This window comes from Capsicum annuum, chromosome 2 (assembly GCF_002878395.1).
Source record: "Capsicum annuum cultivar UCD-10X-F1 chromosome 2, UCD10Xv1.1, whole genome shotgun sequence".
Taxonomy (NCBI): domain Eukaryota; kingdom Viridiplantae; phylum Streptophyta; class Magnoliopsida; order Solanales; family Solanaceae; genus Capsicum; species Capsicum annuum.
Window position 1 is genome coordinate 136,826,918 of NC_061112.1, and position 18,570 is coordinate 136,845,487.

Sequence of the window (18,570 nt, forward strand, 5' to 3'; positions counted from 1 at the left end):
CACTGCTTCTTCAAATCACAAGCATGTTGCTTCCTTTTTAATATCTTCCTATTTAGCTACTTGACAAAGTTATACTAACCCCCTCCCTCGCCAGCTTCACTGGTGACTTGGGGTCCATGTCTAAACTCTGACAAAATCACTAGTCGTTGCCTACATGACATAGACGTAACTAATAAAGTTATTGTCGATAAATTGATCACGAATTTGAGCCGTAAAAACATAATAAATAAGACTACGTACAATTGACCTTCCAATTGAGTCTACTATGTGTCTTAACTTACTAAAGCATAAAGTAAAAATGTGAAAGAAAATCTACACAGGTCATTTTAAAGATGTAGTAACAAAGATTAGTTACATGTAACTTCCCTAGATGAGTACCCTAACCTGCATAATACAGTAACTGATATGTTACCTAACAGGTAAAAACTACACTGATGGTGTAAATTACATTTTTTCGTTTACGCTTACACTGACTGACAGTGTATATAACTTAAATGCTAATTTCCATTTACCTTTTTCTTTTTTTTTTTAAATTCTAGACCAAGAAATTATTTGAGCTAGTAGATGTGCCGCACGAACGAGACTCCGCCGGAGTACTCACCGGGGCACCATCGGATTTACAAGAAACCGCCGGAAACTCACCGCACTTCCGGCAACGAGCAACGACAAGAATTTGACGACAAGATGGGCATGAAGAGTGTGAACCAAGCCAAGTATCAATACACTGAAGATGAAAACTATGTCCACACTGCGGCAACACACGGATCTCATCACCGACGGCATACTCCGCCAGACAAATAGCACACTCCGCCGTGAACGGCGCACCATTATTCGCCGGCGCCGGCGCAGTACTGCTACTAGGGTCGTAGGTGAATTTCGGCAACGACTGCAATACTTTCTTCTTCAACCCTTTATTCGCCGACGGCTGACTACCACCGTTCCCGCCGGCTCCGGTGCCTCGCCGGAGCCACGCACATCTAGCGACGGCGATTAGACCCACCACGCAAATCAAGGCACAGAGCAAAGCAGCTAGTATTACGACGAAATCGGATTCGACTGCCACCGCGGACGGTGGCTCAGCCGCCGGCGTTGAAGAAGAGTTGGTGCTAAGTAGAAATCTAGCATGACGAGTCATAATTAAAAATCAAATTAAACAAACAATATTACGGATATAAGTTTTAAGTAGTAATAATATAGAAGAAAGGGGACAATGGTGTGGTTGAAATGTCGGTAAGTGATGTGAAACATACATGAAAAATGAATTTTTAAGCCTCTAGATACGTGTATATATACAGAGAAAATAATTTATTTATTTTTCTTTTTTTTATCGATAAGGATATCCGCACACTAGGTACTCCCTCTCTTCTAAATGAGTGGAGTTTTTATTTAACAAAATGTAGAAAGGATTTTCTTTTTTTCTTCCAAATTTACCTTTATATAAATAAATAAAATTTTACTTAATTAAGAAATCATTAAAGAGTTATTTTTTCTTAAAACATGTAATTAAGGATAAAGAGTAACCGGTAAAGTTGATCGGAAGATTCAGAATTCAAGTCTTAAAAACAGCCTGCTAAAAACATAAAGTAAGACTGCATACAATATATTCTTGCGGTGGAATTCCTCCCCAAACCTTACTCATAGCAGAAACTTAATGCACCGAACTACTCTTTTTTATAATTTTTATAAATCCAAGCTAAAATTATCACTTATTTTAAAACATAGAAAATAATAATCATCAAACACAAAAGAAAAAGTATGCAATAAGCAATTTCACGTACTCTCTCCGTCCCATTTTATGTGTCATCATTTTCTTTTTAGTTCGTTTCAAAAAGAATGTCATCTTTCCTTGTTTGTTAATTATTTAGAAATACAATTTCACTTTACTCTTATTGATCCCACTTAATTAAAAAAATGATACTAACATATTTTTTTATAAAAGACAATTTAATAAATATTACCAAATCTTCCTTTATTTTTTAAACTTCAAGCTCAATTAAATAATAACACATAAAATACAACAAAAATAATAATAAATTCCACCAAAAATAAATAATATTAATAAAAAACTTCAAACTGAAACCTCAAAGAGTTTATTGCTCAATCAACTCGGTCTCTTTTCATTCACATGTACAAATGTAAGATGTTGAGGAGTGTTGAATGGAAGGTATTGAAGGAAACACATGTGGTGCACAGAACAAATAATGTAGAGGTCCCCTCTACTGTTGATCTTAAGTACAAAATATTTAATTGAGTATTGTACAAGGCTATCACAAGAAGCCACGTTTCATTTTTTTGTTTGTTTGTTTGTTTGTTTGTTTATGTGATCAATAAGAAAATAACTAGCGGTTTAAAAATAATCATGTGGGGTTAGTTCTTGATTTTAGCATCTTCTTTGATATGGTAGACTAGAGGTCAAATTTTCACTAGATACAAGAAATTGGTACGTGATTTTCTTGGATTTGTATATGTTTGGCCGAACTATCCAAATCAACATATTTTAAGTAGTGTTCAAAATGAGTTTTTGAGAATATATTTAAGGAATTTCTTAGAAGCACTCTACTAAATAATTTATTAAATATGAATTTCTGACATCAGAAATTTTATCTTTAAAACATACTACTTATTCTTTGAAGAAATTGTATTTTTTCATTTTTATTAACTCAAAGCTAAAAAGTAATTTATGGTGACCCCAATTAGAGACTACCCCACCTCACCCCGCATAGCCTTAAATCCACACTCGCCTCACCCACATGGTCTAAAAACGGGGGCGCTCGGCTCGCCTCATTACCAAGTCCATGCATATTCCTATATGTTGTTATTTAAAAGAATTTATTTATTCATCAATAACTTGATCAAACACTTTTATTTTCTAACATAAATTTTGTTGACACGTCAAATAATTCGCCTAACTTTCTATTTAAAATCTTGATAGGTGAAATTTCGATTATACATGATGGTGGTTGCTAAGAATTACTAATAAATATCTAGCGAAATAATTGAGATATACGTAAGTTGATACCAACACCAGCAGTATCATAAAAATGTATAAACCAGTGGGGTTTAGGATTGATTAGTATGGTTTTGTTTAGTAGTGCTTAAAAGGTTAAGTGAAAGAACAAAGGCATGTGAAGTTACCTGAATTTGTTTGTATTCCAAATGGTTCAATATCTGTGATGTCTAACACCAAAAAAGAAACTGAGGGCGACCATTGGTACCTACTCAAAACCACCAACCATTATATAATTGTTACTACACTTCTATCCATAGATATAAGAAATAGGAAGAAAGTTCCAAAATTTTTTTGCTCTTCGGATTCCAAACTACGTTTTTTTTTTTTTTGGTTAACTCCAAACTAGTTTACTTCTTCGTTTTAATTTAGTTTAATTTTTTATTGGGAGAATAATAATGTTTGTGTTCAAATATGATTTGGGATGATTTGCTTTTAGGAGCCAATTCGATTATATTTTTTTTTTTTCGAGAATCAAACACTTTCCTCGTCTCAATTATTTATGTATTGTTTAGCTAGTACATAATATAAGAAGAAAAAAAAAAGGAAAGACTCAGTGAAATTTATGATATAAAATATATAATGATAAACATTTCATTAGTCAAAAAAAAATAAAGTCTTAAACTTTATTATTTCTAATTATTGAAATATAATGTTCTTTTCTAGACAATTTTTTTTTTCTTTTAAAAAGTATATCACATGAATCGAAATGAAAGAAGTTATATTTTTGGATAAAATATGTTATCCCAGGCAACAAAGTCGAGTAATTGTTTTAGATTTTTAAGGAGTCAATTCTTCATATTGTCACTCAACTTAGGAAAATATCCTACTAAAGTTACTTATTATTTTATTTTTTTAATAATGTCATTCAACTTTGTACATTTTCCTTACAAACTAACAATTACTAAAATAGTCCTTATTCTTTATAAGAAAAATGAGCAAAATATCCCTTAAGATAAACCGTGAATTTAAACAGTCTTTATTCTTTTATTTGAAATATTAATAGGCCTCCAACTATATTTTACATTTTTACTTCATTACATGCTCCCTCTATCCCTTTTTAGTTGGACACATTTCATTTTAACGATGTTTAAAAAATTATAAATCGAATGGAAATTTTTATCATCTTACCCTTTAGCAATATTAATGATATGGGCATAGAAATGAATATTGAAATTAAAATTGTTCACATTTTAATGTATACTATGAATTGTAGTGGTATCATGGAAAAAATTAATTAATTCTATTTTGATTTAGTAAATGATCAATTAATATGAGCCATTTATTTTTAGTAAGACAATCAACTAAAAAGGGATGGAGAGAGTAATTAAATTTAAAAAGACATATTACAGTATTAAAAAGCAAAAAATAAATAAAAATTTGAGAAATGTATTTAGTTTTTAAAGTCAAGTTGAAGAGATAATGTAGTTTTTTCCCAAATAATATCACAAGATTAACAAAAATAATATTTGAAAACTTTAACATTTTTAAATTAATTACACAATGATTATATGAACTTTTCTAATTTTATTTGATGTTGATTGATTTATGATATTATCATGATATCCTTCATCAATATTTTAATTTATTATAGAATTTCTTTAAAATATTTATGTACGATTGTTTTTCTACTAGCTAGAGAGTCGGGAGGTTGAAGGAATTCATCGTCTTCTATATGAATTATAAATTTTCTGACAATTATTTTTAAAGGAAACTAACAATTATATTTGAACTATTTTATCAAAAAAAAATTATAAAATAAATAAATATAAAACATTATTTATCGTTGAATTCCTAAGTTTTCAAATAAATAGAGTGAATATAAGCTTTTTTAACAATATCAATCACATTTTTTAGTGGACTACATTATTTTAATATTACAAATAGAAGTTGAATTAAAATTGTACGCAATATTTTTTATAATTAAAAAGTTTTTAGTATATCATATTGTTAAAGAACATGAATCATTCCAATTCAAAAATTAACTTAAGGGACTATTTTTGTTATTTTTCTTTTAAAGAATAAGAATTATTTTAGCAATTATTAATTTGTAAGGAAAATTTACAAAGTTGAATGACATTATCAAAACAAAAAAAAAAAAAAAAACCTGTAATGAGATACTTGTTGTGTTGAATGACAATACGAGGAATTCACTCATTTTTAAGTTGTGTATATTGATTGTGTATTGTTTTATTACCTTATTGCCTGACTATTCAATTAAATTTCACTGGTATTGTTTTTAAAAATGATACATTATTAATCTATATAACGTAAATTTGTCCACGACTCATACTTGATTGTTAATATTGTCTGCCCTCATAATTTTTGTTCTTTTGAGTTTTAACCCAAAATAAACTCAATTAGTTGAGTCATGAACTTGCACTTATGTGAACTCCAATATTTTATTTAAGCATTCTTTCAACTCCTACCACTAAATATACATTGGTTGTTAAAAAAATTTCCTCTTAGGTAGCAAATTAAAATTTGAATAGGCACAAGATTTGAAAAAGAAGCAAAAATTCAAAATTTGTGCTCATAACTACTCATTACACTTATGTGGTTATAAGACATTTAAATTTGTGGCATTAAACATTCCATCACATTTATATGCCTATTTTTTTTAAAAAGAATCTCATTAGGGTGAAATTAAAATTTTAAATTAAGTCATTTTTTAGTTTTAAAAATTTTCCCTTTTTTTTTTTTTTGGAAAAAGAACAAATTTAAAATGAGATATTGTCACATGAACATGAACAAAGAAAGTATTTTAAAAAAAAATATCAAAATAAACTTGAATAAGCAAATGACTTTAAATTTAGTAATTAATGAAGTTTCAACAAATATTAGCTCCATCGAAGGGGAGAAAATGTTATTTGTTAATTAGGAGTTTATAGGTTGGTTTGATTCGACTTACATCAACACTAAAACTAAATTAACTATTTTGATTTAGTATATCTGATTTTTACCATTTAATTGATTTTTACTTGTATATAAGGTCAATATCTTTATTAGAGTTTACAAATAAAATTTTGATAAATCAATTTATGTTTAATAAGATTTTAATGAATTAACAAATATACGATCTATCAAAATTTCTTTAAGTCACTTTTATGCATGTTGAAATCACGTATTATTTAAAGTACATAAAATATATGCATTAGAATTAGCGTTCTATTAAAAAAATATTTTTAAAAAAATATCATGTACAGAATTAATATATATGCACACCAATATATTATATGAATAAAATTTAAATCAAATATATTCGTTTTTATAGTCGATTTTAATTTAATTTTGATTTGAACACCTGTAACTGTAATAGTAGACTAATGGAGTGGGGATTAAGGATGCTAAAGTGAAATATTACTTTCTTTTTTTGCTTTTTCTTAGCTTTATGTGCAAGACAAAGTAACCTAAAAAAGTTTTGATGATTAGATGGGTAACATTGTTCGTTCCTTGTACATTGATTTTACGTGACATTTTTTTTTTTTTAGAAAGTGTATTATTTATTATCCAAGAACAAGTGGCATGTCCGTACTTTATAGTAGCTATTATTAATAAATAAAATTTTGTTTTATCTCCAATAATTAAAAAGTTGATTCGACAAATTACATATGATTATGTTGGAGATATTTTTTCTAATCTACCATTAATTTAAAAAGAAAAAAAGATTCTTCTCTTTCACCTTTTAGAAGGATTCCTGACATGACTTCTTGCCTTCCCCTTTTATTTTAATGAGAAAAAAAATTTGCAAACAGATAATAATTTACTTCTATTTAATAGTTGTTCAAATGGATAAGCTCGATACTCCCTCCTTTTCATTCATATGAGATATAATTTGTAGAGTTATTATTTGATTTATAGCAATATTTTTTAATATATTTTAAAATTTTTGAAAAATTGTACTTGAATTTAGATGCTTATGCTAAAATGCTCACATAAATTGGAAATTATATATTATACTAAACAATAACAACAACAACATATTTAATATAATCTCAAAAAGTGCAAAAAATGAGGGTTGGACGTGACTAAAGTATACGCAAATCATACACTAAAATGTAGAGGTTGTTTTCTATAGTCCATCGAGTAAAGAAAAAATAATGTAAAAGAATCTATAAAGTGAAGTAATAAAAGTACAAAAAATAATAATCAAAATAATTGATAGTAACAAAATAGCAGAATAATTGAGAGATACATGGACGCAACCGATAGTACCAGAAATTCAATAAGAACAAAACAAGCAGTATTATGACTATTGACTAATAATATGAGTGGACAACCTGACCATGCAATGCTACTTATTAACTTTCTCCACTAATACGTGCTTTCAACACGCTTCTATCTAAAATTATGTATTCAGTAAGTTAAAATTGTTATATGTCCAGTTATATCTAATCATGTTTTTTCAATACTTCTTTGAAATGTTCCTATCTCTCCTAAAATCATCTCCAGTCAAATCCTTAAACTTCTGCACTAAAGCATCTGTGCATCTGCTATTCACATGTTCAAATCATATCCGTCTTGCTTCTCGCCATCAACCCCCCACCCCCCACCCCCGAAACAATTATTTTATTTTAGAGAAGCAATAATTTTAAAAAGATTTAGATATTCTGCTATGATATTTTAAATAAATTGAGAATGACAACCTGGACAAACAATAGTTGCATCTTCTTGCCATGCCTACTACATGTGATTTGTTTCTTATTTTCTTCAATGTCTTCGTCCCGAACCCATGATCGGTCTCTGTCCCACTTGTTTTGTTTCTTGTTTTCTTAAAAACATAATTATGGAGGTTCAACGAACCCATGGTGGAGCCACTCTTGTTCAAAGTTTCTAATAAAATTTTAACGTAAATGGACTATTTTGATGTGTATCTATCTATACACTATATTTCGAGTTTCATTAGCTTTATCGTGTGTTTGTTTCTTTATATTTTAGTTTTCGATAGTGAAAGTTTTCCTTAGGGAATTTCATCATCAAATAAATCAAGAACCAGTAATGAGTCAGACTCTCGTACAATATTAGAAAAATTAGACGTGAAATTTCAACATAACCTCAAAAGTTGAGTACTTATTAGGTGAAAATATTCACCCTTTCAATATGTATACCTTATATTCTTGTTCTTTAATAACAAAAGTCGTTAACCACTAGAGTTGGCATAGTAGTTCAGCGTTATGTCCCTTAAGTAAGAAGTCGGGAGTTCGATTCCCGCCTCTGGCGAATGGAGCAAACTCTATGGCCAGTTTCCTACCGCAAAATGTGCTGACCGAGGAACGGAGGATTAGTCTCACCGCTGCTGGCTGTGGGGATACCTTGGGAAACCAAAAAAAACAGAAGTCCTTCACCCCGAGTTACACATTAAATTGATGCAAGTAAAAAAAAAAAAGTAAATACATAAAGTATTCTCTGATCTTGGTCGACTTTTTCAAAAAGATACCTAAACAATATTTTCGATCTATTACCTCACGAATCTTACTTAAATCGTTGTAAATACACTATTTTGACCCTCCGCGTGTATACACGCACCTATTGTGCGTGAAAGGCTCAAAATTGACTTTATTTACCAATTAAAAGCTACCAAGTATAAATAATTTTATCTATAATTTATCTTCTTTTTTTTTAAATCAATATTTATTTACTTTTTAAAAAAATAATATTTACTTTTTATTCCATAAACCCCCCTCCCTCGAACACCCCCACCCACCCACACAAAATGCCATTGTCTTCTTCAACACTTGCATATACTACTTCTCTTTTCCTCCATTAAAGCTCCATTTAAGCTAAAAAAAATTCAAATAATCATTTATCTATTTTAATTAAGAATCATAAAACTCCATTAAATGAAGTTTCAATCTCATGGTGATGGTGAGTGTGTATCAATGGAGCTGCTGGACGGAGATGGAACATCTCCAAAGAAAATTATTCTTTTGACAAGAAAATAAAAAAAAAAGCAGAAAGTTTTAATCAAATCAACTAATAGATTACCAAAAAACAACTTACTGCCAACTTTGTAATTTCATATGAATATAGAATATACCGAAAAGGGCCTAAAATGTCTTTCAATTATGTGAAATGATGCAAAAATACCTAAAATACCCTTTTTATCTACCTATTTGACCTAAAATGCCCTTTTTGCCTACTTATTGGGACCATTTTGCCCTTTTATTTAAGAAAAAAATAATCATTATATAATACCACAACTTATCTTTATTGAACTACATAAAATCTCTATCATTTTTATTAATATTAACCAAATAAATAGTTCAAAATATCAATTTTTTGTTATCTAAATTGATATGATAAATAAAAAGAAAAACAACATAATTAGCCATTTTTTAAAAAATATTACATATACATAGCCGTATTAGTTGATTTTCAGATATAACATATAAAATATTTACTTTTATAACAGATTCTAATAAATAGAAAAATAATTATGTATTAAATTTTCATATTTGTTATTTATTGTCTATTTTTATGGAAGTCATTGTCCATTCATTTTTTATATACTATATCAAAATTTTATATTTTTTTATTTTTATTGCCTACTTTCACGTTGATTCCATAAAAATAAATGGTATATTTTTATCATAAAAATTCATGGTATATTTATATTATACAAATTAAATTTATATCATAAAAATACATGATATATTTATACAATATAAATTATATTTATACCATATAAATTATATTTATACCATAAACATATATTGTATATTTTCTATATAAAAAGTTTATACCATGTAATACTGAAAATATATATTTATATTTAATAAATAATTTTTAACAAGAAAAGTACTTCCGACATAATGAGATATACCATGAACATTTATCTCATAACTTATATAAAAAATATAATAATAATTTAACTTTGACATAAATTATATTTATACAACAAAAATACATGATATATCTGTACTTCCAACATAATGATTTTTATTGCATAAATAGTTATCCATAAAAAATTATGATTAGTTCATTATATTAGAATTAAAAATACACGATAATGATATAATATTAGATGATTAACATACATGAAAACAAAACGAAACATATACGAGTAAATAATGAAATACTTAGTTTATTTACAAATATTTGAATTTTGAATATAAGAGAGAGAGAGTGAAAGATTTAAAAGCAGGAATTATTTTTTCACTTTTAATTTGAAGATTGAAAATATATCTCTTAAATTAAGGTGAATTGATAATTAGTTATAACATTAAATTAGCAATTATAATTATCTTTTCTTATTTTTTTAAATGGCTATATATGTTAAAAAAAAATATTTTTATAATATTGAAAAATTATTATTATTTATGTAATTAAGTTTTAAGGATAACCTTTTTCTTGTAATTTGCCTAAATAAAATGGCATAATAGGCCCAATAGATAAATGAAAAGGGCATTTTAGGTCCAATAGGTAGGTGAGAAGGGCATTTTAGGCCCAATAGGTAGACGGAGGACATTTTTGCACCATTTTACATAGTTAAGAGGCATTTTAGGCCATTTTCCGTAGAATATAAATAAGTGGTGGAGTTTTAATGGAATAATGGAGCTGGACGGGGGTGGGGGTAGGGCGGAGATGTTGGATGGCGGTGAGGGGTGGAGAGGAGATGCTGGACGGGGTGGGAGGGGGGAGAGGGGGTGGGTGGGGTGATAAATAAAATAAAAAAGGAAAATTTTATTCAAAAATGTAAATAAAATATAAAATTAAATGCATTTAACACGTGGCAGCATCTGATTGGTGTGTGTATTCACTCTCTTTCTTGTTACTGGAATTCAGCGAAAAATAGTGTATTTGCAACGATTCGTGGGGTAATAGGTCAGAAGTATAGTTTAGGTGTTTTTTTGAAAAGGTCAATCAATGTCAGAGGGAACTTTACGTATTAGAGTATTTCTCTATATAAAAGAAAAAAGAGTGTCACATAAATTGAGACGAAATGAGTAATTTATAGTGGCCCAAAACTTAGCCAAGTGTATTGTTCTAAGGAAAAGAGAGAGAAAGTCTGATTTGAAGTGAAATGCAAAAATTGGCTCATTCATGAATTATTGGAGGATTCAATTCCCAATTCCAACATAAACAAACTGAAAGATGATAGGAAGAAAAGACTTGCCATAATTAGAAGATAAATCCCTAAAAGCAAATTCCCATCAATAAGATTTGCTTAGTGCTCCATGTGATTTTATTTCTGTACATTGCTAAAAGATCAGATGCTTGTCATCATCCTTTTTGCAAGTCATGTTACCAACACTACTAAGCAAAAGAGGAAAAAAAAAAAAAACAAAGACAAAACTAGAGGTGGGGGGAACAGTTGAAAATGATTGATTCTAACTCATTTCCTTGTTTTTTCTCCTTGTTTGAAAGCAAAAAAAGACCCTTTGCATGTGACCTAGGAGATTTTCCTCCCCTTTTTTGATAATGATGATATTCCAGAAGGTATCTGCTACTAATGGGCGGAGACAAGATTTTCACCAAAGAATTTATTGTAATGTGACCTACGATGTGGTTTCCCGATGAAGGGAGTTCAGATGAACCCCCTTCCCCCCACTAGCTTTGCACCTCCTCAAGCATAGGTATCGAGTAGCTCAAATCATCGAGGCTTAGGAAGATGAAAAAGAATCACCTAGCGCTTGTGTCCTAGGGACATTCTTTTCAAGATTTGGCCTTATTAAACTTGGTAACACCATCAATAAAAAATCTTGCAAATGCAAGCAATTACAGAATGCTTTTAGAGACCATTACATGGTAATTTCAAGTAAAAATATACAATTAATTCACCTATATGTGCCAAGGAACTACAAACAGCTTATATGATATACCTAAAAAGTATAACTCACATTGATATGACTTGAGGAAAAAGGGGGTGGAAAAGGAAAAGGAGAAAAAAGAGGTAACAAGCTAGTTGTCTACCTACTTCCTTTTCACCTTTGAGGAGCAGGCTTCACAAATGAGAAGTCATCTTCATTCCTAGTAGATTCTCCATTTGTAGGAACATGTACATGAATTTCTGAGTCATCATGACTAATATGTGTAGCAGTTGCAATCTCTGCACGCGTCATCGGTGTTGTTGGATCATTTTCAAGGTCGGATGCTTCTTGATCACTGTAGCCCTGGAAGCGTGAAGAGTGACCGGTAGTTTTGTAACGATGAAGTGCAGCGCCTGCTGGGTGCACGGGTGAGCTCATTGCGGACCTTGGACTAGCACTACCCAGCGTACGGGTAGGGGACCTGTCTCCCCTACCCGTCCGCTTCTTCACAGCCATATGCCACTTCTTCAGTGCTTTGGAGGTTTGCTCATCAAAGATGGATTTTTTCATATGGGATCCCATCTGCAGAAAGGCCAATGCTTTATCTAAATAAACAGCAGATCAAGCTATAAGGCTAGAAATTTCAGTAGTTTTATGTGGTGAACTTTCACCGTTCTATGAGCAATAGCAAATGTCTAAGGTAATATGGCACGAAATAAAATGTAGATACAATTATGCTATTGTTTCAAGAGAAGAGTCTATGATAGTACCTGAGTTATAAGGGCATAAAGTGGAAGAGTGATATAACTGCATAGGAATAAGACTCCCACCCTGTAATACAATGAAGGAATTTGATTTAACGAGAGCAAGATGGATTCGTGAAGCTTAGGAACTACATAATGAATATACCAAAGTGAGTTTCTGTCGCAAGAAACGTACCCTATAACAATTTTTGCAATGACCAGCTCAAACGCCTCGTGGAAGCAAGATTTTAGCCCATACTCATACTACAGAAAAAAGTAGAATTCTCATCTCTATCATAGGTTTATGGCCCATAAACAAAAAGAAAAGAATATCTTGCAATATCAGATTTTGATCTTTGATACAGGGAGAAGAAATATTACCCATATCCACAGAAAATATGTTATCTGGAATGCATTCTGCAAAGTTAAAAGATATATTAGCATTAGATAAATGCAAAAAAGGAAAGTTTAGCCAAGGGACATACAGAGATTAAGCTATGAAAAGCAAACTATTCCGTGCACCACTTTCCTGATTTTATTTTATGGAAACTATGTACTTGCAAAGTTGAGCCCAAATGATATGCCTGATTCTCTGGTTTATCAATAATACTTTATTTAGAATTCTGCAAACTGAAAATGCAAACCTGAAATAAGGCAAAATGGATGAGGTGAAGAACCAGTCGTGGTCGACCAAACCAAAAATATTTGTCTGAGGCTTGTACAAGAGGGATTCCTTGAACTACTGCATGTCTCTCTGTGATGTCAAGGGCCATCCTAGTCAAAATAGCCTGAAGCTTTGTTCCAACAGCTAAAATGATCTGAAGAGATTACATTCATAAGAATTTCCCCTAAAAGTAACTCAGGAAGATGAACAACGGAATAAATCTTACAATCAGAGGAATTAAGGATGCCCAGAACAACGCTTGCCACCCTGCAATGGGTCAAATAATTCAGATTATATGAAAACTGTAGTACTCAGACGGAATGGGTAGAGACGAAAATGGAAGAATTAAACAATTTCCAGAAATGGATCCGACCATAGAACATGACTTACCGCTAACATTCAGAAGCAAGAAAAGCACGAATGATGCCCATAAAACTGGACTGCAGGAAAAAAAAACAAGTAAAAAGTCAATCAGAGAGCGAGGAGATTTATGCTAATGACCTCTAACATGCACACACTTGTACGCTGAAAAATTGAGAGAGCAAATAGAACATCTAGCTACCTGACACCGACAACTACCTTGAAATCATCCTCTAATGACCTCTTGATATACTTTTGGAAGTTAAATTTACTTCCAGGAGCAAGATGAACCTGCACAAGGAGGATTTTTAATTTCATGGGAAACAAAGAATTACCAAGGCAGAACAAAACACAAAGAAAACTTACACTAATGAAACCATTGCGCAGGGCCAAATAGTCTGACTTACTGACAGACTTGAAAAATTGTCTGAAGAAGCATCCCTGCATGAATTAAGTTGCAACAATCAGTCGCCTTGGCACTAATTTGGCCTTGAGCTACAAAACTATGAATTCTCAGTTTATTAATGTCTCACAATGTAAAAGAAGATCGGGATCCTTGTCCAGAAACTAGTATGCGCTCTGACAAAAGATGTCTCATGAGTAAGTCTAAATCTTGAAGGATCTGCAAGTCCCAAGAAGAAACACAGTGACAGAGTCAAAACCAAATGGGATGAGCAAATGAACACAGAGAGCAAGCAACTGTACAAAGTTCTGGCTTTACAGCAAGCAAATGTATACCATTTGAAAACTCGTAACTATGGGTTGAAGTCTCTTGCTCCCAACTTTTCCAGCCACGAATCTAAAGAACAAAGTTCAGGCATTTAGCAAAATGGATTATTACCAAGGATAACAGCATCCTAAAATCTAAAAGGAGGGTATCATTTACTAAACAAGCAACCAAGCATGGGAGCATAACCATTTTATCACTCTAGAGAAGTGTTCAATCCCAGTAACATATATGAGCCTTGGTACTTGGTCAACAATAGCTAGGAGTACAGCTGAGCAGTTTTAGGGAAAACAGTTTGAATGATCCAAATGAAAAATAAAATAATTTGAACTTAACACTGCTATGCCATACCAAGACCAGTTTCTCATGCAATTTAGTTTCCTAACATGTGTCAACCAAGTAAGATTAGAGAAATGATCCAATATGAAGCAGAGAGCACACAGGAATAGCTATGTGTCCTTCCATTAATACCACAAGGGTATTGAATCACTATGAAAAAATTGATTGATCTTGAGAATTAATTGAAAGCCTACTAAAAATCCAGAGTCAATCATTGGGATCGACAATTTTTCTGGATTCCGAAAGACACAGTATAGATGGTAGCTAAAACATAAGAGAGGAATAGCTAAATGAAATATATTGCGAATTACCTTAAGTCTTCCCAGCCACATGGTAATAGCACTGTATAACACATGAAGGACTGCCAAAAAGAAAATAAGGATGTGTATTTGATGCAGTGCGTCAACAGTAATGAGAGGTACACGTCCCTGTTATGAATACTTTAGATTAGTTTAGCGAAGAAAGATAATCATGGTGCTAATGCTAATATAAAATACAACATAAAAGTCCAAAATATAGCTGAAAAGGAAGAACCAAAACATAGTGCTAACGGAATGCAAGGATGCTGCATCTGGTAGAACCACAACTTTACCTTCAACTATTAATTTCACATGAAAAATTTACCCAAAACCTAACCTGACCTAACAAATTTTATAGGTCTGTAGTCTCTGACATTTGTTAGAACATATATGGTGCTTTTTGGTGGAAGCTGTAAGCCTGTAACTGACCTATGAAGACATGTTTTGGTCATCCTTTCTTATTATAACCAGTGCAAGTCACACCTTTTCAATTTGATGGAGTGAGCAGAATTCTTAGAGAACAAACTTTCCTTAACTTATCTATGCGCAAGATATAGGGACTCATGAATAGCCCAAGCATTGAGGTGATGGACATTCAATGAGTGAATGAACCATTTAGGTTATTTCTAGAACACAACACATGGTCTCACAAAATTTCTGCTCACATATTGCAGATTCAGTATGACATGCCAAACCCCTCTCCGACAACCTAGGGAGGTGATGACGTACTACTGCATTACAAAAGACAGAGAACAACAATCATTTTGGATGGATCTTACATATATCAGCTAGTTATCTCAATTCTTTCTTCCTACATCAGACAGGACAACCTAACAATCATTTTGGATGGATCTTACATACATGAGTCCATCAGTTATACACCTATGGAATGAAGGAGCTTCGTGTAAAATGTCTTTAGCAGTTCTTTTTAGTGATGACACCATGTTATTTGAAATGACGCGTCAAAAATCCCAAGGCATTTACCAGAACTTTTAGTATGTTTGCTCAAAATGTCTCATAATCTAGGTCAATTGATAGAAGTGAAAAACATTTAGTCTAGTCACCATATCTAATTCAAGAAAGGAATAGTAAACTACCAAAAGCACAACTCTGCCAGAGCCATTTTTGCCATCAGCACTCATTAATACAACTAAATACATCAGTGAAGTTTTACCCACATTATCAAGGGTCATGTACACATTACCTCTTTGCATTTAGGCTCTGCACCAGCCAAAATTCTACGCTCATACCATAAAAGCTTCCTACGGTGTTCCTCCTCCTTTTCAGTATCTTTGTGCACCGCAGGGCATGGCAGCATTGTATCAGCAACACTTGGGGGAATACAAATTCCAGCAATGTAATATTGACTAAATACTAGGGTTAACGAGATGAAACCGAGAATCATCAACTCTGCAATAATTAGATGATTCAATAAAAATGGAAACAAGTCCACTCTCAAAAAAAATGATAAGAAGAGGAGAACACAAAATCTTACCGGCCTTAACCTTCTCCAAGGCCTCGAAGAGAGCTTTTTTATGCCTGTCAGTCAACCACTGAGAAAAGATTTCATTGTGTCAATTGTTAATATTTTCTAAAGTAGTAGTCATTCAAGGAACCAACAAATGAGCTGAGATACTACATCAACTCAGACAATCAAACTAAGCTGTGAAAGTTAAAAACTTTACGACTACAAACTTCAATATCTGTGTAATATCAGAGAAAACTTGTATAGTAAAATGCTATCAAAAGAACAAAAAGGGAAAGAAGAAGAAAAAGAAGAAGAAAAAAAAAGAACAAGTCATTACAATTAAATGAAAAGACAAAAAAATGAATCCAAAGTCGATATTATTGATATTTTCTGCAGCATAAAGGAATAAGTTCACAAGGCATAACACAAACATTGAACTATTTTTCGCTCTTGTCCCTGGTTTATTGGTCAAAATCAAATAAGATGCACAAAGTAACCTTTTAACACTTTTCACTTAAAGATAAATGCAAGCAAAAGAACATCGAATTACAACAATCAGAAAGCAATGTTGTCCAAGGAACCAATGTGCATAAAACAACTTAAAGGTGCACAAATAATTCCGACCAAGTGAAAAACGGTATTCTTCCTTCTTCTTTGATATGCAACAGAGAAAATAACGGTATTAAAAAATTATCCCGGAAGCACACATATAAAGAGTTAATATTACACCAGAAGCTGAAACAACAGAAACACAATCACGACTGTCCCTCTAGACTGGTTTGGCTATATGAATTCTCAGTATCAACGCCGCTTAATTTGGATCCACTTCACTCCTTTGTTCAAACCTATACCTTTTGCGACAAATTAGGAATTCACTAATGGCTAACTCATCTGTGCCAGGTAAGCAAACATGAGCTCAACACAAATATCCATTGTAAAACCATGATTACCTATAGCTCCCCTATATCTACTCCCACAAATCTCACTCTTGTGATCACTCCTTTATGCGTTAAACTTTATAGACGATAACAATGTTTTATAGTCAAGACGCGGGCAAGCAGGCTCTGCCACCATCGTTATATAAAGGACGCGATGTTTGTCAACAAGCATCTGAGCAATTAAGAACAGTTTGTAGGTTCTAGAGTTTATTATAACTTGGAGGAAGAACATGATTTCACTTCCAATTTGGCAAGGCAAGACCTCCACAGACAAATGATGCTGCTTTAGGTTGCAAATTAAAAAGTCAAATTATCAAACATAGCTGCAAATCAAAACCCTTTAACACCAAACAAGGAAACAAGAAAGAGAACTACTACAGCCTACAGGTCCCACTTCAATAAAAGCTCTTGGCTAGGACTTCTCAGTAAAAGAACAAAACAACAAAGCAATTAAGTAAAGATAACATCTTTTCACTAAAACCAGAATATCTAGCAGAAACATCAACACAGAATTCGAGAACCGTTATTCCTAAAAGCAAAACAAGAAGGTCAACGAGCGTGGGGGGCGGGGTAAACAAAGAAAGACTAAAGTTTTTACATCATCATACCGTTCCAAGTTTGTGGATAATCTTCTCTAAGGCAATAGAAATGAGGATAATAACAGCACAAACACCAGCCACAGCCCAAGTTGGCGTTTGATCAAGTTCCCTTGATGTACTATCACCCCCACCTGCCATTCCTCACCCTCAACACAACAGAATTCAGCTTCAGATATCAAGAAAACAAGTGGGTTCTAGTTAAAACCCCTCAAGAAATCAAGAAATAGCAAAAAAGACATGCACTTACTTATAGATCGTGTTATTTTATTAAAGAAAACTAAGTTTGTACAAGTTATTATGAGAGAGGTGAAAACTAAGTATAGAAAAATTCTAGTACTTAGGACTTGGACTTGGACTTGGTAGGCACTGCCAAAAAGAAGAGGGATAGTATTAGACAAGATTGGTATAATTTCTCACGTCGTTGTTGAGGTTGAAGGGACAAACACAAGAACAAGTCCACGCTTTCGTAGAAAGTTTTGTAACGCTAAAAGTTTAAGGAAGGAAATAGAATTTTAGCGTGTTTTCTTAAACTCTAATTGCTATACTATAATATAATAGTTTATCAATCTAATGCGATTTTATCTTTATTTTTGTGAAGGTTTAAAAGAAAAAAAAAAATAAAAAGTATTTGACTTAAGGAAAAAGATATTTTTGAATGACACCAAAGAGTTCTTTT

At 31.9% G+C, this 18,570-nt stretch overlaps 2 protein-coding genes across 2 annotated transcripts; both read right to left on the reverse strand.

Moving 5' to 3' along the window:
- Positions 1-301: 301 nt before the first annotated feature.
- Positions 302-1,356, reverse strand: LOC107859761 (RING-H2 finger protein ATL8). The gene has a single exon (XM_016704857.2). The coding sequence runs from the start codon at positions 1,133-1,135 to the stop codon at positions 536-538; it is 600 nt and encodes a 199-aa protein (XP_016560343.1). The 5' UTR covers positions 1,136-1,356; the 3' UTR covers positions 302-535.
- Positions 1,357-11,668: 10,312 nt separating this feature from the next.
- On the reverse strand, positions 11,669-18,436 carry LOC107859762 (MLO-like protein 10). The gene is made up of 16 exons (XM_016704859.2): positions 18,142-18,436; positions 17,904-18,040; positions 16,385-16,442; positions 16,094-16,299; positions 14,902-15,018; positions 14,263-14,323; positions 14,058-14,146; positions 13,891-13,965; positions 13,727-13,815; positions 13,555-13,604; positions 13,391-13,431; positions 13,145-13,318; positions 12,882-12,917; positions 12,697-12,764; positions 12,528-12,588; positions 11,669-12,339 (listed from the first exon to the last, which is right to left on the reverse strand). Exons 2-16 carry the CDS (start codon positions 18,030-18,032, stop codon positions 11,932-11,934), a joined length of 1,662 nt encoding a protein of 553 aa, XP_016560345.2. The 5' UTR covers positions 18,033-18,040; positions 18,142-18,436; the 3' UTR covers positions 11,669-11,931.
- Between the last annotated feature and the right edge of the window lie 134 nt (positions 18,437-18,570).

What these genes read in the sequence shown, in the direction of transcription:
- LOC107859761 (XM_016704857.2), bottom strand. Translation starts at nt 1,135, where the DNA reads ATGACTCGTCATGCTAGATTTCTACTTAGCACCAACTCTTCTTCAACG.
- LOC107859762 (XM_016704859.2), bottom strand. Translation starts at nt 18,032, where the DNA reads ATGGCAGGTGGGGGTGATAGTACATCAAGGGAACTTGATCAAACGCCA. An exon ending in CTTGCTTCTGAATGTTAGCG is followed by an intron (nt 13,432 to 13,554) that starts GTAAGTCATGTT and finishes GACCCATTGCAG; the next exon opens with GGTGGCAAGCGTTGTTCTGG. An exon ending in CATATTTTCTGTGGATATGG is followed by an intron (nt 12,765 to 12,881) that starts GTAATATTTCTT and finishes TTTTTTCTGTAG; the next exon opens with TATGAGTATGGGCTAAAATC.